General features: G+C 36.3%; 1 protein-coding gene across 5 annotated transcripts; it reads left to right on the forward strand.

Annotated features, from left to right (window-relative positions):
* The first annotated feature begins 67 nt into the window (after positions 1–67).
* On the forward strand, positions 68–27,993 carry GPR155 (G protein-coupled receptor 155). 5 transcript variants are annotated; one of them, XR_003526522.1, is made up of 17 exons: positions 68–213; positions 5,176–5,681; positions 9,092–9,491; positions 10,781–10,946; positions 12,171–12,326; positions 13,407–13,490; positions 14,796–14,916; positions 16,208–16,292; positions 16,374–16,464; positions 17,513–17,810; positions 18,407–18,511; positions 20,224–20,357; positions 21,909–22,004; positions 22,991–23,055; positions 23,729–23,866; positions 25,951–26,536; positions 27,798–27,993. XR_003526522.1 is itself a non-coding variant. In XM_027636393.1 (17 exons), exons 2-16 carry the CDS (start codon positions 5,222–5,224, stop codon positions 26,502–26,504), a joined length of 2,427 nt encoding a protein of 808 aa, XP_027492194.1. In that variant the 5' UTR covers positions 68–213; positions 5,176–5,221; the 3' UTR covers positions 26,505–26,536; positions 27,798–27,993. The 5 variants fall into 5 exon arrangements, 4 of the variants coding, with proteins under 4 accessions (XP_027492194.1, XP_027492190.1, XP_027492192.1 ...); XM_027636393.1 differs by having other exon boundaries at positions 26,477–26,536; XM_027636389.1 differs by having other exon boundaries at positions 25,951–27,991.
* Position 27,994: the final 1 nt, after the last annotated feature.

The following is a 27,994-nucleotide window of genomic DNA, read 5'->3' on the forward strand; positions in this document are numbered from 1 at the left end:
CCGCCCGCAGCCCCGGCCCCGGCCCCCGCCCGCCCTCCCGGGCCGCTGAGCCGGCGGCGCGTGCCGGGCTGTCGCTGGCGGGGCGGGCCGGGGCGGGCCAGCCCTCCCCTCCTCGGTACCGGCGGCCTCGGCCTTAGAGAGGTTCTCACTTTGGCAGAGTACGAACCCTCCCCGCGCACTCCTGTGCGTAGGCGCCTGCCGAAAGCTGAGTAGGTAAGCTGCCCGCTCGTCCTTCGCCGGTTTCTGGCTGTATTTGCTATTGAGGCAGCTGTCGCACAGGGCACTGCTGCTGGGTTTTTATCTTTGAGTGAAAACGATGTGTGCTCGTAGGTGACCATGAGAAGGAGAGCAGCGATGGGCAGGGAGAGAGGCGTTCGTTTTGTTGTGGCTTTCTCTCTGCGGGTCAAAGGATTTTGCATCCCAGTTTGGCAAGTGATGCAAGTGAGCTGCTTTTTAAGGGTTTCTGGCAAGAAAATATAACCTGCCTTTTGAAAAAGGTATGCAGTTGCTTCAGAAGTATGTATCTATCTGCTGACAAGCCCAAAGATGAGCCTAATTTAAAACTAAAGGGAGGTGTGTTTCCCATTTGTTTTCTGGGTTGATATTTTGTGCTGCTGGCAACTGTTGCTTCATTTGGGCTTGTCTGAACTCCCACACTGCCAGAATTTGATGTAACTTGAAGTGTTGCGGTGTGAGCTCTGCCAGTGGTACCCAGGGCAGGCCTCGGCATCGAGGGTTCCCAGCACACGCGGCTTCCCGCGCTGCTCCGCTGCCAGGTGCCTTCTTGTTGTCACATCACAGGAGAAGAATGAAAAAGGAAACGTGATCTTGAAAAACAGCTACTCAGAGACATGTAAGGTCTGATATTTCTTGCGGTATTGTCTAGATTTGCAGATAGGGGTGGCCCACTTCTGGGGTTAATTGCTGTTGCAATATTGCCCTTTCTCTGTTTTCTTAGCCCATTAAAGAGAAGAGTAAAAATCATGGTTAACTTGAAAGAATAGGAACTGCAGTAATCACTTCTTCCCACTTCATTTTATCATTGTATCTCCCTACAGTTCCTTCCTCTTTGACTTACTGCACAAATTTTGACATGAAAATGCATGTAGTAGATGCTTAATCTGAGCTGAGGATGATGTGCTAGAGCTGCCACAAATGTAACTCTTCCTGCCTCAACTCTACTTTCAGCTTCCTGAGTAAAATAATGTGTCATCCTTGGGATGTTTCCACATTGCATTAAAGTAGGAAAGTTTCTGAGTTGCATTAAAGTAGGTCATATTGTGGGATATAATTTATGAACAATGTGCACAGCCTTGCCAGTGTCACCACATTATCCTAAGAGTGATTATCAGTTGAAAGCTTGAAAGTGAGAAACCAAAAGGAGGATGTACGTTGAGGTTATCTCTTCTATTCTCTCACATACTGTCTTTGACTTTCATTGAAAAAGAAGATGAAAGGGATTTTCCTACTTGTAAAGGAGACAACTTCTCTATTTCTGTACTTGGAGGAACCTGATGTTGCTTAACTCACAGCTGCTGGAAAATTAAGTTTCTGGTCTGGTGAATTTTAACACTTTACAAATACTGACAACCTACAAGAGAAATGGGCAAATGTCAGTGCTCCAGTTTGTTTCATGGGAAGTGTAAACTGCACTTACTCCTTGCTCTGTCTGTATTGTTGGTCTTCATACAAGGCTTCCTCTTGTGCTGGCTCTACTGTCCTTCCTTAAAAATGCAAGTTGATGGTCTGGCTGCAAGCAGCTATGCTTAACACAGTCGACAACAGATAAGGCAGCATTATTCCTAAAAGCTTTGTCTGTATTGGCCTGCAGTTCCCAACAATGCAGCTGTGGCTGAGTGTTCAGGGATTCAATCCTCAGTCTCTGAAAGGATAACCACAAATCATATCCTACGAAGTAAAAGCTAAGTGCTTTCCCTTGGAACTGTGTTATATTTCCTTATTTTAGTGTCATTATTTTGTCACATCTACTATAAGAACAGATTCTTTTCTGTGTAGAATACATCAGGTTTCAGTTCTGCATAAGATCATTATCTTTGATTTCATTGAGGACTGTGATTGGAGACAATTTCACTCTTGTGAGATGCTAGTCTGAGTTAAGCCTGCGCTGTAATAAGGCTGTATATTAAATCTGCAATTAGTCATTGCATAATCTCACAACAGTTATATAAATGCCTGTATCCTGTAGAGCAAAAGGCACTGAGATATACATTTACTGTGTTAAGCAGCATGCTGTGCAAGAGCTTGCATTTCTGGAAAATACTGCTCTGCAATAATCTGTGTTAAATGTGAAGATTTGGGGATGTGCATGTCTCGGGAGCTGAAGAGGTGATTCACTCCCAAAGCTTTCTGAGGAGTGCCAGTAGCAGCTTTTACTGTGATGCAGTTTCTCTCTTTGAAACTCATGTGGTTCACCAAAAATTGAACCTTTGTGACTTCAGAGGGTCCCTTGTAATGAAGTTCAAGGTGAAAGTAGTCTGAAAGAAGGCTGCAGGAATATTTGTGGCACTTTATAAAGGATGGTTGTAGGATGTGTGGGTGTGTATCTATGTCAGTTTTGATCTAGTGAGGAAGATACAGGATTTAGCGTGTGCCATTGACCGATACAACATAATTCAGTCTTCTAAAGGGTTGTTTAAGTCCAGAATTATGAAATGGGGACAAGGGCATTTCTATATTTTGTAGCAATTCTATGAGGAGAAATAATGAGAGAAGTGTTTAATTTAGGCACAATTTTGGTTTAAAAATATGGGCTTGTGTAGCAATATTGATAGGCTCAGTTTGTGCAAGCAAAAAGCCTGGATAGGTCAAACTACTTTTCAGGAGAATAAAAGAGTAAGGAGATACTATAGTGCTGAAAACCTGTGGCTTTTGTGAGTAAGAATAAATTTTGTCATTAGCCTTGGATAGGGAGGCACAGGAGATGAAAAGGGATAGATACAGCTGGAATACATTTCCACTACAGATCAAATGTTGCATTTTGTTAAAAAAGCTTCTTCTTTATCTTATGGCTGAAAAAAAAACCCTCAAGAGAGCAGCGAGTAGGTTGAACATGTTGCATTGCCAGGAGCTTTACCTCTATGCAGTTCTGTAAGCTTGAAGAATTTGACTTGTGGCTGTGCCAGAAGCCTGCTTTTCACCTTGCAGCTAGTGTAAAATGTGGCTGATTTCTTTCAAGAATTCAATATTGGAAATCTATCTCTGATTCTCTTTTGGATATTTTGCAAATTCCAACAACATCCTTAAGTTTTTCTACTAGAAGAGATGGTTTGTTGTCTTCTTCATTTATTGCAAGTTTTTCCATTGTTTTGCAGTAGATAATGCTTTGAGCTCTTGGTCCAAATAAACCTAAGTGAATGTATCATCTATAATGTAAGAAAAATATGCTTTAAAATAAACCCTACTTGGTGTGAGACTTGTTTTCCTTGGGAGAAGAGATAACCAAGGCTACTGGACAGATTTGGATGATGCAGCTACTCAGTCCAGATGAATTAAAACAGCATTGTAGAAGTGCTTACTAAAAGCCTCAGGCATAGATAAAAGTAATGAGTCAAAGAATTTATGCTACATATGAATATGTGTGTGCTGGATGCCAGGGTGTGAAATAGAGCATACAAGATCTCACCTTTGCACTGACTTGATTTACTTGCTTATTTGCCTGGCTGTTATGAGTTCTGTGTTCCTTGTGGATAGGATACAAAGAGACTGGGAAGACTCTTAAACCAGTTATTAATTTGCACAGATTGTACTGTACAAAACACTGTTTGGGAATGGACAATCTCAGCTTTACCACTGGTACGTTACATGGCTCATGGCAAATCACTTCACGTTTACCTCGGTTTCTATCCCTACAAAGTGTGAAAGTTATCTTGACTTCCTATCCAGAGTACTTCAGGATTTAGTCATGTCAGAATTTTACATTTAGAGTTAGGTGATGGACTGCACAGTTTGCAGAGCTGTATCACCAAAGCCGTTTCTGCTTCTGGCAAGACCTTGCTATTGACCGATGAATATTAGTGTTCAGTGTCCACTGTCTTCATCTGATTTGCAGACTTTACATGTCTGCTGGCATATAAAACCTGCAGTGTTCTGGTCAGCCCTTTCAAAGGGGATCACTGCTAACAAGTGAGGAACAGGAGTAACAAGACATTTCTGTTGTACGTAAGTACTTAATGCATAATTAAATTTCACTGCTACAGGCCTGAAGAATCGTGTGTAGAAATGTGAGTAGGCACTAGTGTGGTGGATTAGATCATTGGCCACTGTGTCATATGTAGATTCTTTGCTAACTGGAAAGTGTGTTATTAGCACATGAAACTGAAATGTTGGGAGAGGTCAAAGTTGCATAAAGCAAGGTACAAACTTAAAGGGTGAGATGATGATTTGATCTTTAAATCTTTCTGGAAGGTAGGGAGGACCTTGTCAACAGTTTTTGTGCCAGAGTGGAGAAGCTGTGATTTTTGGTCAAATTTATCTGCCTTGCCTGGTGCTCCGTTCTTGTAAGGGCTATTCCTATTGTCTATTCTATAATAATTTAAGAGAGCATAAGCTTGTACTTAATAAGAAAGCACAGGGGAGTGGGATGTTGATGTGTGGAGAATGTGTAGGTTACAGGCTGCTAATGAGAATGTAAAGAGTCTTATGCTCTAGTGTTACAGTTAACTAGGCTTGTAATGGTGGTCTGGAAATGAGGAATATACTCTGAGAATTTAGCAATTCCTGTTTTCTGAAACAATGACTGGAAAATGCTGAATGGTTGTAATTTATTCCAGATGATGTTTAGATCCTACAATAATAGCAAAAAAAAAAAAAGGCCTTGTTATGTCTCCTTTCCTTCCAAGAGATTCTTTGCTTTTTGAATCCTCAATCTACATTTAGTTTTCATATTTCAGTGTTACCCTCTTATTTCTTTTGGAATTTTTGCCTTCTATCAATTGTCTTGTTCAGTTGTGTGGAGTTGTGAATGATGTCTGAAGATCATATGTGTATGGAACGATTTTCTCAGAGTCATTTCTCTTTAGCTATTTGTGATCTGTCTCATTATTTGTTTGTAACGCACTTGTAAGTGTAAACTCTTCTTTTAGCAAGCCTAGTACCATAAATATTCAAAAAACACAGCTTCGGAAGTTAATAAATGTACTTTTGTTTCTTTTACAGATGAGATCATTTCATACTCTTCTTTTGGAAGAGGTGGTCAAAGGAAATGGATAGCTATCCAGACTTCACTGCAAAGAACCTCTCATATTCAGCAAATATGTCTATTTCTTTGCCTGGACAAGCTGGACTCAATACCACCAGTGGTACTCCTTCTATGTCAATAAGCAGGCTTTTCCCGGCCCTGTTGGAATGCTTTGGAATAATTCTTTGTGGCTACATAGCTGGAAGAGCCAACATTATCACATCAACTCAGGCCAAAGGACTGGGAAATTTTGTGTCCCGCTTTGCACTCCCAGCATTACTGTTCAAAAACATGGTGGTACTTAACTTTTCTAATGTGAACTGGTCCTTCCTGTACAGTGTTTTAGTTGCCAAAGCTGCTGTGTTTTTTTTAGTCTGCATTTTAACATTGTTGGTAGCCAATCCTGAAAATCGATTTAGCAAAGCAGGTTTGTTCCCTATTTTTGCTACACAAAGCAATGACTTTGCACTGGGATATCCAATAGGTAAGTATGCTTTCTTCTTTTAATTGTCACTGTTCTAGACATGTTTACTTTTTTTTCCATAATTTGAAATTGGCTTCTGAACTGAGTTCCATGCTATCAAAGTAATTTCTGAAGTGTCTCGCAAAATTCTCTTTGAGATCGCTCATCATCTAGGCAAGGTTAAGAACAAAAAAAAAAGAAAGCAAGTTTGTTCTAGCAAAACCAAAAGCGGGACATTTGATTACAGAATTGAAAAAACAGCTACAAAAGAGAAGCCTATCCATGCAATTCCAGATTATACATAGCAAGTAGCCCCATATTTTAGATGACTTGAGGAGTTAGCAGTTTCTTTATCCCTGGCAGGATAAAGGAAGTTTCTTTATCCCAGGGCAGCATGCTCAGGAGAATCTTCAGTCTTTCTTAGTCTCTTCAGATTTGCTAGATATGTATAAAATGTAGACAAATGCAATTACAAGCTTTTTCTTCTTTAGCTGAAAATGCTGTGTTTCCCTCAGTTGTATCTTCTGAAATTTATTCCTCTTAAGAGAAATCAGAAGTATGTCACAAATATGGCTGAGGATTGTATCATTGTTTCTTGGTATGTGTTTGAAATGCCAATTAGTGTTTTTGAGTTTTTATATATATATATATTTTGGGCTTGTCTAAATGTATTTCCACTGTATCTTAGTTAAAACATTCTTTCTATTTTGACTTTCTTGTCAGATTACATATTTCTTCAGATATTTCATGATTTATGAGTCATATTTTTCTGGGTATGATAATGCCAAAATCTACACCATTAAGTTCATTAAGAGCTTTACTGGAATACTTACTGCAACAATGACACTGTGGGCCTTGAGGTTTGTCTGTTTCTTAGAGTTCGTGCTGTCACCTACGCAAAGTTTTTACTGTTAATGACTTCTCTGAAGCGTCTGCAGGACACTTGGGCAACAAAGAATGCCTTGCTTCTTTTTATGTATGGTGACAGCTAGTGTTTTGAACAAAACCTGATCTTTTAATGGAAATACATTTTAAAAAACTGTAGGAGTTGAAATTTGTAAGGGAAAAAAAAGTCAGTATTGACAAATCTGTGTATTAAAACAACACTAATTTAAAAGGCAGTTTGAAGACTTAAATCAGTAACTTCCTGAGTCTTCATCTGATGTAATTTCTTAAATCTATTACTATTATTATTTATTATTACTTCTTTACTATGCTGGTTTTTGCTGTTTAACAAAGATTTGCACAGAGGAAAATCAAAATGCAGGTTAAATTATCGAAGATCATCACTGTGTTTTTCTGTTGTCATGGCTATGACAGTGATGTTGGGGTGAAAGAAAGCTGGCACAGAGGTTTGCTAGCACCCCTCTGATGTAGATAAAACTACTATGATAGAAAGCTTTGTTTGTTTTTTATTACTGGGTGAGATGATACAACTGACAGAACAGCTTCACCTGTTCTCTAGTGCTATATTGTTAAAGCACAGGTGCAGCAGAACTGTTATGTGGATGATGGCTCAGTTACCATGACTTTAATGTTACTAATTGTATTAAGCATGGACAACTAGTGTGTGACTTGTATGTAATTTTGAGCAGCTGAGACATGGAGAACTGATTTTAAAAAAAAAAAATATCTTTGATTTCAATTTTTTGTTATGATCAACAAGTGGGCACCTTCATTTAAATAAAAAAAAAAGTTTCATCAGCAGTAGAAGTTGTGGATTATTTTCACTGTCTTAATGATTCCTTTAGAGTAATTTCTATTTCTTTTCACCCACTGGCTCAGTGATCTAGTTACACTTTTTGTACTCTGGAAAATGCATTGTGGCTTCATACATCAGTAAAAGTACATATAGACCTTGATATATTGTATCAAGTATGCAGTTTCACTTTGCCAGAAAGTAATGGCTTTTTAAATTTTTCACTCAGGCACTACTTACATGTGACTTGTATTGAGTTGCATTTGTATAAATATATATATATCTGTATAAAGCAATATAAAACATCACTCTAAGGTTTGAGGGTTTAGAAAAAAAATGTATTTACATAAAAGTGTCCAACATGTTTTTATTTATCAAAATGTGTTTAGTGCTTTAAACTGGTTTGTTAAATGCAGTAACTAACCACACACTCAGCAGTTCTGTTCAGCAGTTTATTCAGCATTTTAGCACAGGTAGTTCTTGTATAGGTATTTTGATCATGGCCTGTAAGAGGAAAAACATCTTTAGTGCCTTTTCTTGTATATATCATATATCAGATAATTGAGAATGTCAGTTTATTCAGTCTAAAGAGAAGACTGTTCATACTGAGTGCTGATTTAGTATTCAGAAGTTTCAGAAGAAATAATATAAAGATAAAAATATTCTGGATTTTGAAAAACGTAGTCATGAGGGAAAACCTTTTCAGAAAAATAACAGGTTAATAATGTTGTTATTATTCATAGTATATATAATATATATATAAAATATACATTATATATCTAGATAGTATATATAGTAATTATTCTTATAGTAGTAATATTAACTATATATTAATATATTAATATTCTATTAATAGTTATGTTATTTATAATAACAATAAAATTACTGAATGTAGTAACATTATAAGACAGGTAAAAGACAACATTGTACCTTTAAAGCATTGGGTTTTTTTAATGCACCCTAGAATTTAATCTTGTATATCTTTCCAAAGTATTTTCATCATTTTGAAGTACTGTTAGTCCAAACTTGAAATAAGAAGCAATTCTACTTTGACTCAAAAGTATGTAGTAGCAATGAAAACAAATGCACTTGATTTAAAGTTCCTTGAAGGGCCATAACTACAGCAATAACTCTTGTCCTGAGTAGTCCCAGAGAATGAACTAATAATTAAGTGATAAGCTATTTTTTATTTGGTTGTTGCTTTGCTGTGTATTGAATCAATGTAGAATGATCACACCTGACTTACCCAGTGAAAACTAATTAAATTTCAGAGATGTGAAACTCCCCTAAGATGGGAAGCAACTTGTGTCCTCCAAAGGTGCATTTAATTATCCATACTTGTCACATTCCTGGGGAGGAAAAGCAAGTAAAAAATAAAGCCAAAATTTTTCCAGCATTTGGGATGACTCAAAGGAAACATAGGATTGTTATATTGTTTTCTTTCTTTTTTTCTATAAATGTTGACTATTTGTAGAATCATGAAAAAGTATTGGATAGTTAGTGTTTTGTCTTTAATGTGTTCATTAGATGACTGTGGCCTGATGTGATTGGGCATACTTCTCTTACTGCATCATCTTATATTGATTGTTAATAAAAATGAATCCTTCAGTTATTTCTGAAGGAAAAAGAAATAGTTTTCTTTAGTTTTCAAACAGCAATATTTAATTTCAATATTAATGTATTTTTGTACTGAAATGTTATCACTCATCACTCTTCATTTCCTGTCTTCTAGTTGAAGCTTTATATCAAACCACTTACCCCGAGTATCTCCAGTACATTTACCTAGTGGCTCCAATATCTCTTATGATGCTAAACCCCCTGGGGTTTATCTTCTGTGAAATCCAGAAGTGGAGGGATAATCGCACTGTGCCACACAGCAAAATCAAAATAGTGGGCCTAGCGCTCCTTCGAGTTTTGCAGAACCCAATTGTATTCATGGTCTTCATAGGAATTGCCTCAAACTTTATTCTTGGCCAGAAAATTCCAGAATACCTTGAAAACTTCCTCGATGGACTGGGCAGTTCTTTTTCTGGCTCTGCACTTTTTTACCTTGGACTGACTATGGTGGGACAAACAAAAAAGCTGACAAAGGGTATGTTTGTTGCACTGATCCTTCTCATCACAGCTAAACTGTAAGTTTGATTTATGTATTTTTGTAATTTCGTTCTTTAGCTGTTTTAAGCTCTGAATACCTTGGTCAGATGGCTTTTCTCTCAAAAGCATTATAATGATAGTATGTTTCACTTTCAGTATTTTGAGTGCTTCCCAAACTCTTTGATACTATACAACTGTTAACTTTTAAGGGAAATTAAGCAGACTACAACCTGTTGTCAGGCTCTGCAGAGAAAAAAAATAATCAGGGGTGCTGTGGCTTCATGGACTGCCTGCAGGCCATCTGTCGTGAATTGAAGTAGTTGGGGAATTACTAGCTTAAATTAAAGTTTATTAAATAAATACTTAGACAATAGTGATTTTAAGTACATTTCATTAGTATTTGTATTTTATTTGGCTTAAATAATGCATCTCTAAATGAGTTGTTTTTCCTTACTTTATCTATAAATCTTTGAAACTGCTGTATTGGAAGAGCTTAAAAATGGTCACCTTATGCTTTTAAACTGCTTGACTTTTAAGCATGAATAAATGACAAGTTCTGTTTAGAACTCATCTTCCCTTGAATATATCTCAGTGGTGAATTAAATAGTTTATGTCCTACAGAGCTACAATTAACATAATGGAATCATTGCTGGGTGGTCAAGTTTATGTTGTAAATTTTGAAGTGCATTTGAATATCAGTACAACTAACTAGCAAACTTAAAGACCTAATCTGTAAATGAAAAATTTTGTAAGAATGTAAAAAAAATTGGGTTTTAATATTACCACTTTGCTTTACTGGTGACCCTGTGGAAGGCTTACACTGGGTTTCCGTGAGGTCTAGGCTATTGCTAAAGGTGAACAAAATAGCATTGATGCAGGGGGTTTGCTGGCCAAAACATTTGGAATGGGATACTTTAACTTGAGCCCTTGTTGTATTTCAGACAGCTTGCAGAAAGGTAGTCAGAGTTTCACAGCTTCTGACTGCTTATAGCTACTATTTAACAGTTGAAAAATGAGGAGTGTTTTATGTTTTACCTTTCTAAATTCAAGGTTTATACAAAGAATGTGTCTGCTTATATCCCAGAGTTTGTTGTCATTTTTATCTTTTTTTTTTGTGTGTAACTTGTGACATAAGATTTTTAAGCAGCTGGTAAATGCCTTATTAACAGTAAAGGCAATCATTCAAAATGATGTTAGTATTTTGCTTTTCATAAATAGTATTCAAACAAACCTTACATTTCCTTTTGGTTTATTTTCTGAATAAAGAAGAGTCTATTGCTATAGCTTGAATTATATTTTTTCAATTTTTTCCCCCCTCTCTTTTCAGACTTATGATGCCATTTCTCTGTAGAGAAATGGTGGAGCTCTTGGACAGGAGTGACAGCGTGGTCAACCACACCAGTTTATCAAACTATGCATTTCTTTATGGAGTTTTTCCAGCAGCACCTGGTGTCGCGATATTTGCAAGTCAATTTAATATGGAAGTGGGAATTGTACGTAGTTAGACTTTTCCAAATATGTGCTAAATTTGAGCTTAACTTTTTTGATGAAATACTTAAATAAGTAGGCTTGAAGAATTTGCTTTTCTGTAGTATAGACATCTTAGACTTACTTGTACTCCCTGGATCTTTCCTGATCTCTCAAGTGCCTTGATAGTAGATGTTCATATATAAGTCCTCATACTTTTTTTATTCATGACTCTAGTAGGAAGAACTATAAAGAACTTGCATCTTTGTTGGGTTTTGGGTTTGGGTTTTTTTGGGGTTTTTTTTTTTCAAAGATCTAATCTTTGAGATACTGTTTTTTAGAAAAAGAGAAATTACGTTACTGACTTCAGTAAGAATAGTATTAGTTCAATGCTGAAAGATCTTATGCTTTAACTGATCCAGTTGTGTTGCTCTTCAATTAAATCTTGTGATAAAAATGCATGTTACGCTTTTTTATGTATAGTAGAGAGTACCAATTACCTTTTCAACTTAAAATACAAATTTTAGAGATGTTTCTTCCACTTGAAGTGACATTGAAGCATTTCTGTTAACTTCTATTGTTTTTAATGTTTTCTGTTTTGGGGTTGTTTAGATGTTTGGTTTTGGTTTTGTTTTTTTTAAGATAAGGGGGGGAAAGGATACTAAAAATAAATCTTGAAAGATAGAATTTTGTGCCCTACAAACTCAGGAAATCTGTTTAAAGCAGTGGTCTGTAGTATGAGCAACAATTCACACTTCCATGACTAGGCAAATTCCAGAAAGCAGAAAAACAATGAGTTGTCAAACTAGAAATCACTTGAATGTAAATATATATGGTTTATTCTCATGAATTGGTGCATATTAGTATTTGCATAACTATATGTTTTGTTATTTATTTATGGTATGAATATTTGCATCCAAAAGTAAATTGTGACAGTGTAAATTCACCTCTAGGCTGTAATCACTAGTGTATTTGACACCCATAAAAAAGCTATAAGAATTTGCAGTAGGGAACTCTCTATTCCTGCTATTTCAGAAGCTTGTAAAAATGTTCAGTTTAGCTGCATGTATAAGCCGGATACTTTCTGGCTTAAATTCTAAATAATTTGTTATAGAAGCAACTCACAGATTTGTTAAAAGTCTGTATATGTTTAATTCAAAGGTCCAATTTTGCCAGTGGTCATGTTCCTGAAAGCAGATTATGTAGCTCGAGATCTGATTAACTCTGTTTTTGTTTGACTCTTTTTGCAGATTACCTCAGGCATGGTGATAAGCACTTTTGTGTCTGCTCCCATTATGTATGTGTCTGCGTGGCTGTTGACCATTCCATCTATGGACCCCAACCCACTGGCATCTGCCCTCCAAAACGTTAGCTTTGACATCAGTATCGTCAGCCTCATTTCTCTGGTAGGTGCTAGTGAAGTGAAATACAAAAACACACTGTTGTGTCAGGGTAGTGGTAGTACATAAGCAGCAAATTAAGTCACAATAAGACTCATGTTTCCTCATCATATTCTGTTGCAGAAGGATAAGGAAGGAGTTAAAAATCTTGATTTAGCAGTGGGTCTACTGGAAAGCTGCACTATAGAGAAAGATGGGTGGCTGAATTAGAGCTCTTAGTGCAGGGCTTGGGAGTTTCTTTTTTGTTTGGGTTTGTTTTCATTTTTTAATAACAGGGTGTGAGGGAATTACAGTACTGGCTTGCACCACAGGGACTAATTACATCAAACCAAATAAGGTGCTTGGATATCACAGTAATGAAGGCTGTGTACAAACTTTAGCTCCAGAAATGTCACTGAATATTTATTTAATGAAATCTTAATGAGTATTAATGAAAATGTTTAACCTGAAAGGTTTAACTTGTCAAATTCCTTTCCTAGAAATTCTTTTCTTAAAAAGTGAGATAATCCAGAAGTCCAATGTGAATTGTGTTTTGGCTTTATAAAAAAAAAAATACAGATAGTGTGATTATTCTATTTGCTTTTTTGAAATAAAAACATTTATGTTTGAAGGAGTTGAAATTTTCTAAAGTTATTGTCTCAGTTGTTCAAGACAAGAAATCCTCTTGTCTTGAAACTGTGCCTGAAGGGAAGCCAGAAATTAATGCTGCCACTTGCTCTCATATAGTTTTGGAAGATTCAGGGGAGATGGGTGAGAATCTTAAATTCTCAATTGCCAGGTCACTCTGTGGTCATTTATATTCTGAGGAACAAATAGGCTTCTGTACACTAGAGGCAAGTTCTTGGTGCTTCCTGGAAATATTTCACCATCATGAGAACACAAAGATGCATTGCTTTTTCTGGCTACAGCTGCAGAGGCATAGGGACTGACAGCAGTTGGTATGAAGCTGCCTAGAGTAGTCATGTTGCTAAGAAACTTTTCCAGAAGATTTGTTGTGTATTTAACTTCACCATGGTCTGCAAGAATATTCTTTGTTCTTTTGGGTTTGATTTTATTCTTAAATTATTTTTTTCTTGTATGTTACAGACCTGGTCTCTTATTGTTGTTCTTCTGAGTAAGAAGTACAAACAGCTTCCTCATATGATTACAACAAATCTACTTGTTGCTCAGGTCAGTAGTAAGAAGAATGCTGTTGTGTGAGTTTGATGATTTAAGTCTTTTTAAACATTTTTACAAGTTTGGTTTCTACAGTGATATCTTTATAGCCATCTATGAAGGGCAGGGAACTCTAATGTGTGACTTGTCTAAACAATTTCTGTGTCTTAAAATATACCCTTGAAGAAAATTATAGTTAATGCTGGTACTATGGTTCTCAAACAGAACTATAAGCAATCAGAATGGAGAGTGGCTTCTGAAATGTATTTTCAGTTACTACCCAATGCTGTTGAGTGCACTTCTGTTCAATTTATACTGATTTGAAGTCAGCAGTACCAGGAACAGCAGCGTATGTTTGACCCGATTCAAGGAGCCAAATAGAAAAATAATCCCTGTGATGTTTATCCCCCTGAAGTGCCTTGCTGAGGGATCAGACAGGTGCAAGTGCTGGTGAAAGGAAGGGGTGTGGGAATTAATGGCTGGTGGCTAGGGAAGGCCAAAGCCAAATGGCTCTGTATTAATTTTAATTGTAATCTAATCTGAGAGAGAACTACAGAGTGTAGATGCTCCTTACTCCCTTGAAGTCAACTGCTCAACTGCCTATAATTTCAGTGAGAACAGCCTGTGCTTGTAATACATCTGTGTGGTACTGCTTTCTGAAGTGTTCTGGCTTTTTTAAAAAAAATATCTCTATGTATATATATAGTAAACTCTGAGCTTTGATCATGGAGTCACATTAAAAAAATGGCATGTGCAAGAACTGCAGGTGCTTCTGTTCTGTAACAGGAAAGTTAGCTTTCATCATAAAAACCCTGAACTACTGTGTTACTATTTCCATAATATTTCAGCCTATCTTTTTGGATTCCTTCAGTACTAAAATTATCATATATCCCATATCACTGGGTGAAAACTGTTCAAATCCTTTGCTGAACAAACATCTGTTGACCTCAATTTCATGTGCAAATCATTTCAAATAAATGGTTTCTACTTATCAAAAACATCAGCTTTTATTTATTATAAAGGTATATAAAGTTGTTTTTTTTCAGATTGGCCTTGCTCCCAGTTTATATGAAGTATATAATTGCTCTCAAAAAACCCCTCCCGAAAATAGGCTACCATAGTTAAGTGACAGAGCTGCAATACTGAATTTACTGTGGCAGTGCTTTATTGCTAAGAGAAGTATCCAGTTTGTAAAATCACACTCCAGTAAATCTGGGGTTGGAGTTTTGAAGCTTATTGCAAGTATATTGCACTGTGTTTAGTTTTTCTTGTCATTCTGCTTTCCCAATTTAAATGATGGCATCTCACCTTTCTTTCCAGTTTATTGCTTGCATTGGAATGGTGGTATGGAATTTTGTTGTTAAAGAACAAGACATCACCATGCAGATCCTAGTTTTTATATTTCTCTACAGCTCACTTTACAGCACCTACCTATGGACAGGTATGATTTTTCTTGGCAGAACTTAGGTACTGTAATAAAAGATTAATGTACTGAAATAATGTTGCTACATTCTTCAGGGTAATCATTCCTTTCACTTGTATGTAATTCTATAAATATGTATACTTAAGTTGTGCCAAGCTGCAGCACTGGCAACACAGGGCTAAGTGTCAGGCACTGCTTCTGCTGTTGGAAGCTTATACCTAGGGCAGGTCTTGTTTGTCTTTGCTGGATACAGCAGCCTGGCTGGTGTGTGACAGGAGACAAGAACCTGCTCTGGAGGCAGAAGCAATTACAAATAGAGTGAATGTGGTGGGCTGCCCTTCAGCTAGTCAAAGTCTTAATGGCGATTTTTAATTACTGCAGAGTTTAATATTTTAATTATACAGCATTAAGTAGATTGGAAAACTTGGTACCTCAAAAAGTAGAAAATACAGAATGAAGAGAAATACCAAAGTAACTCTAACATCTCTTTACCCTGGCAATTGTAATTTCTAAAAACAATATATGTGTGTATGATTAAGAAGGGATTGAAATAAGACAGAATTGAAAGATGCATCAAGAAGCTCAGAGAACCTTACATATATGATTTTAAAAATACTTTGGGTATTCAAAAGAGTTTTTGTACTGTTCCCAAGTCTAGAAGTCTAAGGGTTTAATTCCTGTGGTGTTTAGCTGAAATAGGTAACTCATACTTGGTAAGGTGTAACATAAATACTAACTTTGCTTCAGCATGGGGATGTTGCTGATCTGCTGAGTTGTGAATAGAATAGGCAGTTCCAGAAGATACTCCCATGTATAGTTATATATGTAAAAATTTTTTGTTAAATTTATCATTGGCTTTACGAAGGACTAGTCAGTTTTTAAAGAAATGTTATAATAGAATACAACATTATTTGTTGGTTACTCAAGAGTGTCAGAATAGAACAACTGCTGTCAATACCTTAAGAAATTAGTTACTTGTGTCTTAAATGTTCTTATAACATCTTTTATATTCTTGTGAATCTTTCTTAATATTTAGAAGTGGATGTTAAATATAAAATGTCCTGAAATTTCTTCAGTGTTTCACTATTAACATGATTTTTTAAGACAATGGGTATTTCTAATTTACTTGCTCAGAATGCAGCTAGAAAAACAATTGTAGAGTATTGAAATGTCTGAGAAGAATATCTTGAGTTATTGAGTAGGTCACATCATACAGCTTCTAGACTCTGTACTTATTGATTCCTTTTTTAATAAGAAACAAGGTGTTTCTTTTGATTTTGTTTTGGTGGATTTTTGTTTGTTTTTTTAGGTTTTCTATCTTTCTCTTTGTTTCTGTTGAAGAAGAGAGAAACAGTAAAGATTCCCATTGGGTTTATCATCATAGCTGGATGGGGGTAAGTTAATTCAAATGCTTCCCTGCAGAATTAGTGGGAGCATGCTAAATATGTTACATACTTCCTATTTTGCTCTTTCAGAATCCCAACAGTTCTGGTGGGAGTCTTACTGATTGTTGGTGAACGTAACAACACTAGTATTGACTCTGCCTTTTTCTATGGAAAATACCAGGTATGAACATATTCTGTCCTCATCACTTCAGACTTCTGCCATATCCAATACGTTAGTGAGAAATTGTGTTCTCTGCTTCTAATGCAAGTACCTTTCTGGTGAAGTATAGGCTACCAAAATAAACATATCATTGTAAAATGCTTATAGATCAATACAAAAATGTATTTCTGTAATGAACTATTAGGAAAACTTGTTTGAACAAGGAACTTCATGTTTAGTCAGCTATGACTAAGAAAAAGGGGGAGTAGGCTTCCCAAAGAAAAGGCTTAGGAGTGGTAGTGAATTGCAGAGCCCTTTTCCTGGTGACTAATTTGTAGTCTCGCTTGATAATTATCTAAAATTGTTATTATCCAATAGCTAATTAATGGCTTCTGGTCTGTAACAGATAGGATCTACTTTACCTGTGTAGCAGTAACTGCTTGCACTGAGGGAAGTGTCTCTGCACAATCATGGGTTGAAAGGCCCTGAGCCTGAACTACCACTGGTTCCTCTTATCAGGGGATGTAAAATGTACTAGCACAGATACTTGTCACGTTTTGTCTCTGTCTTTCTTATGGATAGGGAGTCAATGCGTCACTTAGTATTATTCATGTGGCACTTTCACAAGTATTAAATAGCCTTAGAGTGGACTTGAGGTATCAGTGGCAGATGACTAGAAGGAAAGGTTAATTAATAGGGTGCTCCCCATGGACAAAAGCTTGGAAATTAGAGCACTTTCCTCTTTGGAATTAAAAGGTACCTGAGCAGAACTTAACTTGGAGGCTACTGATCCTCAGAGGAAAGGTGACAGTGATGAGGGGAGGTTTTTGAATTGCATGGCAAATAGGGGTCCACACTAAAAAAAAAAAAAAAGCTGTAAGGAAAATTAGTCTCATGTACTGATTGCTCTTTCAGTGTCACAAGGTGCAAGAGCAGTTAATACAGAAAACTTAGTCTTATTCAGATGCATTTGTATGTATATTTGGAAAATTACCAAAGTTAGAAAGGCAGATGTATGCCACTATTTCACACTATTTCTTTAAGTGTGTTTTCTTTGCTTTCTTAACAGATAATTACCACAGCAGTGATCCTGTTCATCAGTATATTGATGTCAGGCATTTCACTTATGTGCATGAACAGAAATAGGCAGGAGTCAAGCTATGAGGTGTTGAACCCATATTCACCACGAAGCCAAGTGGAGGAGGTTGAAGTAGGAGGGAGTGAGCAGAAACACATTTCAGCCTCTGTGCCTCAGCCTTCTCCAGGGTCTTCTGCACAGCCTTCTCCAGGGTCTTCTACACAGCCTTCTCCAGGGTCTTCTACACAGCCTTCTCCAGGGTCTTCTGCACAGACATCAGCAGAAAGGGGTAAAAACAATAAATGGCTTGGGGTACTGTAAACTAAATTTAATTCTGACCTGGTAAGGACAGTTTACACCTTCAGGTGTTACACTAGGACAGAAGAAAATCTAGATATAACTGCCCAACGATTTAGCTTTATGTTTCTAAGGAAAGTTTTATTGTAAGAGTTGGGGAAGTGGACAAGAAAAAAAGCACGTGTATGGTTTTTATGTAAGTAGCGGTATCTTGATAAGGCTGTGATAAGTACAGTCCACTAGGCATCTGAGATTGTTTACTCACTAAACCCTCTCTCTGCAAAAGAATTATATGCCAGCAGAAGCACTCAATGTGTTTCTAATCCTTCTTTTTTGTGTGTAGCCTTTTTGATCACTTTCCATTTTTTTTGCACCTAGCTAAAAGTACTTATGTTACTTCCATAGAGGTAGTGTAACATTAAACACTTCCTAGATATTAATATTGTAACCTGTTTACCCTCTCAGCAAATTGGAAAAATTTAACTCTGTCTTCTCCTTTTGGGTTATTTTTTGACCTTAATATTTAAAGCTACACAGAATATATTGTTATACTTGGAAACTAACTATCCTATTACTGTATATGCTTAGTAGGTTGCTGTTCTTGTCAAGCAACAAATGGTGAATTATCCTGTGCTAAAGAGAGCAAAGCGGTGTCAAATGCTGTTGAATGCAAGGTTCCTCCAATAGAGACAGGTAAAGCAGTAGTATCTTCTTGTTTTAATACTACAAGCTCTACCTCAACATTTATGTGTTGTTTTCACAGAGAAACTGTTGGGACTGTTGTGCTCTCAACTCTACCTGGATACCTTATATTTCATATTGAATTCAATATTTTAGGTGTTTGTTCTCTTCTGCTGGTAGTTTGTAATCTTTCAGTACTCAAGAGGGACAGTTGTTTCTGATGTTATTTTTTAACACTAAGCTACTTTAACATGTCATTCTAAGCATTCAGACTTTACCTCCCTGCCATGGTCTTGTTTGGATGCTGGCAAGTTGAATGCATAACCCTACTTTGCATCAAGCTTTTAACATAAACATACTCTTTTACATTCTCGTATTCTCATATTCACATCTTACATCTTTTAAAAAAGACTTTGTTGTGTTTTGATTACTGAATGAGATCTAGAGGGATCTAGTGCTTATTGCAAATTAGATTAAATGTCCATGGTACTGTACTGTTCATGTCTAGGAGACAGAGATGGTGAAAATTGACTAAGAGGGCATTAGGATTCACTAAAATAGAAAAAAATGGATTAAACTGACTGTTCAGCACCTAATGGAAAACTACCTGCCCAGCACATTCTCATTTTGCATCACTTCCAGTAATCAAAGCTAGCAGCAGTACAGCCTTGCTCTTTTTCCTATTTCTTTTTCTTGTTTTTTTGCAATCCTAACAAGACAGTTCGTATCCTTATGTTTTGTTTACATGCAGCATAATTTTCAGCAAATCTAAATATTTCACACTGAAGCATACTTCAGTTATATCTCCTCTCACAAAATTCTAGGTTTCTACCTATTTTGCCAACTATTTTATCGACTAAGTAATTTAAACAAGAATCGTAAGAATGTCTTCAGTGATAGAGGAAAGCCAGTTTAATTTTCTTATCCTGAAAGATAAGGCAAAAAATACCTTATGATTGAGTGGAAATTATTTCAACCTCCTGAGTGAACACTTCAAAACTATAATCAGTAAAAACAAATTGTAATGCATACACTTGTGTAACTTTGGGTGCAGTAATTACTAATTCTTTCACTATCCCACTAAACTGCTGTGACAGGTATCTGGTGAAAATTCTTAGGTATGCCCTTACCAGGAAGTTTTTCACTGCCATCTAGAGGAAGATACTCAGAATTACTTAAAACTCTGTAGCTGGGAGACAATCATCCATTTGCTTTGTGTTTGGCTCTTTTGATTGATAGAATTATGATGGTGTTCTGATATAATATGTTAAAAATACATTCACAGACCTGAAATAAGTATGGTCGAATGTGTGTCTGATCTAGAGCTCAACAAAACAGAGATGCAGAGTAAAAACATTAGAGCTGACTGTATATTTGATTTTTTTTTTCAGAAATTAAAAAACTGGATAAATGGGGGGAGGGGCATGTTTCATTATTTCTAGTAATGTTTTCCAAATATTAACCATAACATCAGTTTGAGTTAAATCTTTGAAAGAAGAATTCTGTTGCAAAAAGTTCCTTCATTTTAGTAGCGCATGTAAATTACTGTTTCATTTGAGTAGATGTCTGAACAGGTTATTGTCAAAGCCGACATTAAATTTTGCATGTGTCACTTCAGTATAGATACTTACAGGGTAATTTGACTCATCAAATGCCATTAACAAGTTTGCTCATGGAGTTCACAAGATAGAGGCCTAATCAAAAATTTCTGATTTGTTTTTCAGTGGATCAGTGTGTGAGTCATTGCAGTGCTCAAACGTGTGTATTGGCTCAGGAAGAACAGCTGCTACAGACTGGAGACAAACAGCTGGCCAGACATGTGCTGCTGTGCTTACTTCTTGTTGTTGGCCTGTTTGCTGTAAATATTTTTTCTCCCCATGTTGTTTAACTCGTCGAGGTAGAATGATTTTTAGGAAAGCTATGTAGACAGTCCAGTAAAAATCTTCCATTTACTTATATAACAATTCATTAAATAAAATAGAGGCTCTATTTTGGTTCCTTACTGGAAGAGGGATGTCATAAAATTAATTTTTCTGTGCCAGATCATAAATTAAAGGTAAGTTAAGACTAATGATGATAGTGAGCAAGCCACACCGGAGAACCCTAAAGGGAAAAAAATGGAAAGATATAATTTGATAATTAATTCATCATTAGTGCCCCTCTTCCCATTTTTCTCAAGAGTTAAGTCTTCTTCCCTAGACAATAATTAAAAATATAAACTGAACTGTACTTCTGAAGGAGGCTACAAAAATTGGTCCATCTGATCACGTTTATATTGCAACTGGGATTTCTCTGAGGTGTTTTAGTAATGAAGAATAATTTTAAGATTATTTTAAATGGGAAAATGCAATTTTGTTGCTTATAGTGGTGGTTTGGAGACAATGTAGCTAAGTTAGTGGTGCCACTCCTCATTACTGATGCAATCCCAGCTGTGATTGCATCTACCTCCACCTACAAGTAGGAAGTAGGAGAATGTAATGCATTGGGGATATAATGTGAATTTTTAGCTCTGAAAAGATGAGAAACAACTCTCTGTGTTTGAATGTAATGCTCAAAATTGAGTTTCTTGTGGATTACAGTTGAGGGGGTATTTTTATTTGAAATGGAAAATAGTGTGGCATAAATACACAATACTGTGAAACAGGACAGTGCAGCACAACTGTGTGGGTTAATGCCTAGTACTGTTGCTTTTCAGGTTCTGTTAAATTACAAAATGGAAGGTTTCCCTCTCTCAAATTTCCTCTATCAAATATTTTATACTAGTATTTTTTTTTTACATCTTCTATATTTGAGAAGTCTAGCAAACGTTAGCCTATATTTTAGTTGTATCTGGATGATTACATAGACACTATGAAATAATTTTATTTCATAGTGAAATAAAGTTACATTAATTAGCCTTTACACACAAATGAATTAACTTCAGAGAGTTTTTTTCCTTCTACCAGGCATCTAAAATAGCTGAAGTGGTATGTGCTTCAGCTTAACCTAATCTTAACTATGCAGGAAATATGTAGAAAGCACTGGTTTTGGCTAAATAGGCCTAAAGACAAACAGTGCAAATCTGTCAGGGCTAATATTGGCTGTCTTAGATTGAATACCTAAGTATGCTTAGAGCAAGTTCCTTTTGTAAACATGTAAAGAGGCAGGACCTCTACACTGGTATGATTTGCAGTACTGTGTTTAAAACAACCAAACCTTCCCCTCCCACCTAGCTTTTAAGCTTAACTCAGATGATGTTTTAACATGTTTATTGCCTGTGATTTGTCTTTATCTGAATCATTTGTTAAATAGAGACCATGAAAATTGTGTAAGAATCTATTAGCATGTGAAGAATAAGAAAGTGCATTTGATTTTTAACAATCAGCTTAGGTTTATGGGTTTTGTTATTGTTTTTTTATTTTCTTTACAGAATCTCTCCAGTTGTTTGTGGTGGCTGTTCAACCAAGAGCCCGGGAGGCTGTATGTGGAATTGCAGTTCTTCTGTGCTGTGTTTAATTTTGGTCAGGTACTTAACAATGTTTGTTCTGAAAATGACTGTTGGTGGGTGTTGCAACAGATGCTGTTACAAGCACTGTAAGTTGAAGTTTTGAAACAATGCCAAAGTCACCAGCTCCTTGTGTTTTGTCTTTTTTTTCCTCAAGCTTTTCCTTTTGCTTTAATAGCTTTCTTTCATAATGCATGTCTTCTATGACCATGAACACTTCCAAAGGTACAAATGACAACTGAATGTCAAATGCTTATGGAAACCAAGTAGGAATTTTGCCCACTTTGTACCAGAAAGCTTCACCAGTGTCCCTTCTGTGGAGTTACACTGGTATAACAGTTGCAAGATGACTGCATGGACACTTTGGCTATAAACCTTAAGTTACTATCCCTACTTTCAGTGACAGCACCTTTAGCTAAGAGCTGACAGACGGATGATTGTTCTGGCTGCACATGGCCTATTTCAGCAGAAATTTATACATGGTAGCTTTGTTAAGTGTGAAGGTGGAAACGAGGCAGTGTTAATATACATACTAGATGAATGTTTTACAGATCCATGGGCAGGTGTGCCCACAAGATGCACTGTGGTATCAAATAATGATAGTAGTTTCGTATAAAAACTGCACAGAAAAATGAATTAAGTAGAGAGCATTCTAGCACTTGAATTACAGTAAATCTCTTCTTTTCTTGACATTAACAAAGACTGATTTAATAACTGGCTGTATAAGGATAGCCAGTTATCCCAAAGTGTCAAGTGTCATGTCACAACATTACTTTTATCCAGCTCTTTCTTGAAGGGTTTATTTGGTGGACTGTTATGTATTAATCTGTATTTTTAAGGTCCAAATGAAAAATCAAAGCAGAAACAAAATGCATTTTGAATGCTATCTAGAGAAGAGGAATACTTTACATGTATGTTTGGCACTGAGTTTTCAACATTTAATTTCTGTTTATAGAAACCAAAGTTTTTGTGTAATGCTGCTTTTTCTATATTTTTTTTTCCTCCAGGGCTTCATTTGCTTCGGTATTTTTGGCTTAGATAAGCATTTAATTATTCTACCATGCAAGCGAAGGTAAATAGAATGTTTACACTTACAAACTGAATTATGACTGATAGTCATTTTTGAAGGGTATTGAGTGTTCAGTGCTGTAGCACTCCATTTCCTATTTGTTCAGTCTTCCAAATTTCTTTTCTCTCCCACTTATGGAGGAGTAATTGCAGTTTACTGTGCATGAGGTTTTACTGCTGTCCTAATGACACTTTTGAAGACAAAAATCCTGAGGGTTCCCTAGAGACAAAATTTTTGCCAAATGATGGATCTTCAGAAATAATTCCTGCTGGCAAATTAAAACTTAGATATGGATGCTGAATCAAATTTTATCATCGCTGTTTGAAAGTCTTGTATTCATAACCTCATGCACCTGTTTTGTGTGGATGGGCACTTTCACTGTGGAGGAGTAAGTTGTACAAAACCATCTTTAACTTAGAGCTCACTGGCTGCCATGTGAATGCAGCAGCAAAAGCTGGCTCCCAACTACTCTGACTTTCCTTCTGCCTGAGCCTAGAATAACATTTCTCAGTGTTCAAAAGCCATACAAGTATATTAGGAAGATTACATGTAAAGTATTGGGCACCAAGAGTAAAACAGTTGTGGTAACCTTCCTAGGAGTTCCATTCTGTTATTTCTAGTTCCAAAAAAAACGGCCCTGGTAGTTTTGCTGGTTTTAATTTTTTTTTTTTTTTAGGCTTGCATTTTTCTGGGGTGGAAGAGAAGCAGCAGGGCATACAGACCCCTCTGTACCTGAGGAAATCAGGATGACCTGTCAACAGTTTGTTCGTTATCACAGAGATCACTGTGTCAAAAGCATTGTCAGAGGCAGAAGGTAAGGTTCTTCCCTGCACATATAACCTGTTACAAAGGTCATAAATCACCTTTTAAAAATAATGAAATGCAGTTTAATCTGTGGGCAATTCCTGTTGTGGCATATTTATTCAATCCCCGAGGTTTAGAAATTTAAGAGAAAAATGTTTCTGGTCTCACACTGAAACATTGAGGTGCAAGTTATCACATCCCATCTAGGGTTTCAATAAATTACAAAAAGTTTTATATCGTTAAGGGATTGCACCAGTTTTTGCATTTAACTGGAGTTCAGGAGATAAAATAGTTCTGAAAAAATGTGTATCATAATACTTGTAATAGTTAATGTGTCTAAGTTTTGTCAAACTTGTAACCCTTCATTTGTTTTATTTCGAGATGAAGAAGCTGTCCCTGTATGTGTGACTGAATGTTTACAAATAAGTAGCTTTTACAGGACGCAAAACTGTTGCAACTGATTTTAGTGTGTACTCAGAGACCACTCAGTATGTGAGATTATAGTGATTTTAGTACTTTTACAGCTTTTGAGTTTATAAAATTTCTTTTGCTCATACCTCTAACGAGGTCTAAACCTCAATTTGTGAGATCAGCAGAGCTTTCAGAAGCAAATTATGATACCTCAATCAAGGATTATATCTTCAGGTATGTGTAGGTGGATGAGAAATAAAATGCAGACAGAAGCAGTGGGAGTAAGAAAAAGATTCTGCCTTTATTTAAATATAATAAATGGAGACATGAAGAATTGTTCTACTAGGGCACTTCGACTTTTCATATCATGTAAACTTTTAAGTAGGACTAGTTTGACGGGATGGGGTGGTCTTTTAATGGTCAGATAGTCCAAAACCACATTGCAGAACTGTTTTAGACAGCATCAAGATTTTGTTCACTCACCTCATCAGAAGCCAGTTATGTTCCATAAGAAAGATGTATCAGAAAACGTCTGTTGTGAAATAGAACAGGTTTTACATCTGTGTTTCCTGTGCCTCTTCTGCTGTTGTGGTTTCTTGGGCTTTGGGCTGTTCATTAAGTTGGCTTTTGTGGTTTTTATTAATCATACATCCGCCTGAGAATACATGAAAATAGGATGTTTGTTGCTTCATTGTTGTAATATGTCTGTGCAGAACTTGTTTCACGTCTTATTTGTCCATGTGAGTTAAAACAAAACATTTATCTTCTCATTTTAAATATTCATCTGTCTCGATCCTGTCCTCTTTGATTTAAATGTAACATAACTGAGACCTTATAACTATGGATTTTAATTTATTTTAATTTTTGCATCTCTGCTAGTAGATGTTAACACTTGCTCTGTGTTAGTGCTGCTTTTAGCTTAAAAAATGAAACAGGGGAAAAAAGTTTGGTTTATGCTGTCTTGTAGCTCTTAATCGCCTTCAGAAACCCTGGGCTTGGTTTCCATAGCATAGATTTTAGATAACCAGAAACATTTATTGCTGCAGCTAAATTTTTGCATGGCATTTTTACTGTAACTACGTAGATGCTAGTGGCATGGCCTCATAAATATGTAGAAGAAAATTATTCTTGTTGTAAAGGTTTTGCTTATTCTTAGTACTGCCTGTATGGTAAATACTTAACAGGATATGCAAGTTGTAAATGGTTTTTGTTTACAATGTACGTAAACAGTTAGTGTCTGTTTAAAGCTGTCCATAAATTATAAAAAGGAATTAAAGTTCAGACTTGAGTCTCTGTTGCTGGGGGCAGAGACTGCTCTCAGATCAGATATTTTGTTGTAGAATGGTCATGGTAACAAGTATGTGGGAAGTCAGTACACAAGAAATAAAATTACATTGTGTGAGTTTTTAGGAAAATTGCTACTTATGCCCACTGAAGTTTATTTGCACAAGTGTAAAACAACTTTGTATGTCCATATTGCTTCTCGTTGAAATGTCTGTAGGAAGTGGTAGGGAACATTGGCATGTCCCTAATATACAAAACTTGCAAATTCTCTTCTAACGTGCTCTTAACTATCATGATATCTTTCCTTGTTTCCTGCTATTTTTCCTTGCCTTTCCCCATCGTGCAGTGGTGATACCAGATTTACAGAACATGTGGGTGAATCATTCCTTTGACATACAGGTGTGGTGCAAAGATCTCCACTGGCATCTTCTTTGGCTGTGACCTGGTGAACTGGCTCATTCAAGTTGGCCTTGCCTCCGACCGTGGCGAAGCTGTGATGTACGGGGACAGACTGATGAAAGGAGGTGTCGTCCAGCACATTACAAATGAATTTGAATTTCGGGATGAATACTTGTATTACCGCTTTATTCCGAAGAGAGCAGTTGCAGTTGAGAGCCATTGACCTGAGCATGTAGGCAAGGGACAGGTAGTTAGGGGTAGATGTGACCAACCTCTGCCTTCACCACTGGAACTGGAAGTATTTCTTTCTCAGGGCTCTCAGGGAACTGTGCTATTCTCTCTTGTAAGATTGAAAGATGTGGTTCTGTTTGTGTCTATTTTGAAGGAAATGGTAGCAAGTGATACTTAGTGAGCATTCCAACCAGAATGCAACTAAACGAAACCAGATACTCTGGATTTAGAGCATTTTTTCCATTCTGAGCAAAACAAATAGTAAAATTATACGTGTCACTGTTGTATTTTATAGGCATTATAACAGCAGCTTTAGTGACTGATGGCACAATGAGGAAGAAAAACCCCATAAAAGGTATTTTTCATGTTGCTGAATGTTTTCCATATTTTAGAGTGATGAAATATCGATGCCTGTTTACAGTCAGGCTTCCCCCTGACTTCATAGAAGTAGGATTTCTTCAATCATACCCCAGTTTTGACTACTCTGCTCTTGTCTAACACCAGGAACTTTTTCTAGCTCTTTACACCTCAGATCAGGTGGGTTTTTTCTCCCTTAAAGACAAAATCCTCCATTTATAAAAGTGGAATTGTTGTGACAATGTTCCCAATGTCAGAGGATTAATGCTGAGGAAATACCAAGTGGAATAAATAATGGTTTTGTACAAACCTACCAAATCTCAAAACCATAAAAATATGCAGCACTCTTCCAAATTAGGAAATTACATCATGGAATAAACAATTTGTTCTGAAATTTTGCCTTATGGTGGTAGTAACAGCTTTGTCAAGAGTAGATTTTTACATTCTGAAATTAGCCTTTATAGTTTAATTCAGAAGTGCCAGCCTCAAATAAGGATTTTATGGAAGCCTTGGAGACATGTGTAAGTCAAGACAAAATTCTTTTTCAAATCATGGAACTTTTTAAATGAAATACAATGAATTTTTTAAATCTATTATATAAAGAATCCTAACTGAGCATCCAAATTGGGGTTTAGAGTAGCTAAAGATCTTAAATTTTAGTTGGTTGCCTAACACAGGTTTCTAATAAACCTCAGGTATCCTCCTACAATATCTAAATAGTTACTTTAGTGTCAATCAGATTCCTGTGCGCTGAAGGCAGAATCTGAGAACCTGTGTGTCTTCTGCAGTGTTTAAAAAAAGTTAAAGACCAAGTGTTATATCTGATAACCATTGTACTGCCCTTTTAAAACTGCAAGAACAGCATTTATATGTCTTTACAAAAATTTTATATAGTCAGGGAAAGGAATCCAGGTATTAGAAAAAAATAATTTGCTCAAGCATATGAATAACTCCTCTCATCCTTGTTTTTAAAAGTCTTTCCCTTCTTTTTTTTTTCTTTTTTTTTTAGTACACAGGTTTTTATTCTACCTAATCTTGCATCCACTTTGTATTAAGAATTAAAAATTATTTTAGCAGCATAAGCTCCTGTTCAAGTAGCAGTTGTTTTATGGTTGCTATAACTCCATGCAGGACTTACATTGAAAAAATAATTCCTTTTACTGTCATTCTTATTGCACTTTTGCAGTGTGCACAGAAACATAACTGCATTCTACTGTGTATGTATGCTATGGAAACTGACATATTTTAATATTTTCCAGCAACAAAATAATTGACATTTGTATCAGGCTGTGTCCACAAAGGAAAACAGTAGTGTATTTCCATAATAACTGCTGAAGACAACTGCATCAAATATTTTGGAATAATTAGATATATGTGACTTAAGAGCAGAAGCTGTGAGTATGTCTGGCTTCTAAATACTGTAATTTGTCAATAAATCTATTACTTGATTTCAGAG

Source organism: Corapipo altera, unplaced genomic scaffold, assembly GCF_003945725.1.
Source record: "Corapipo altera isolate COAL_440 unplaced genomic scaffold, ASM394572v1 45, whole genome shotgun sequence".
Lineage (NCBI taxonomy): Eukaryota > Metazoa > Chordata > Aves > Passeriformes > Pipridae > Corapipo > Corapipo altera.

Bases quoted from the DNA above. Each gene is read 5' to 3' on its own strand.
- GPR155 (XM_027636389.1), top strand. From the start codon at position 5,222: ATGGATAGCTATCCAGACTTCACTGCAAAGAACCTCTCATATTCAGCA. The intron at 16,293-16,373 runs GTAAGTTAATTC...TTGCTCTTTCAG, and splicing joins ATCATCATAGCTGGATGGGG to AATCCCAACAGTTCTGGTGG. The intron at 23,056-23,728 runs GTAAATAGAATG...TTTTTTTTTTAG, and splicing joins ATTCTACCATGCAAGCGAAG to GCTTGCATTTTTCTGGGGTG.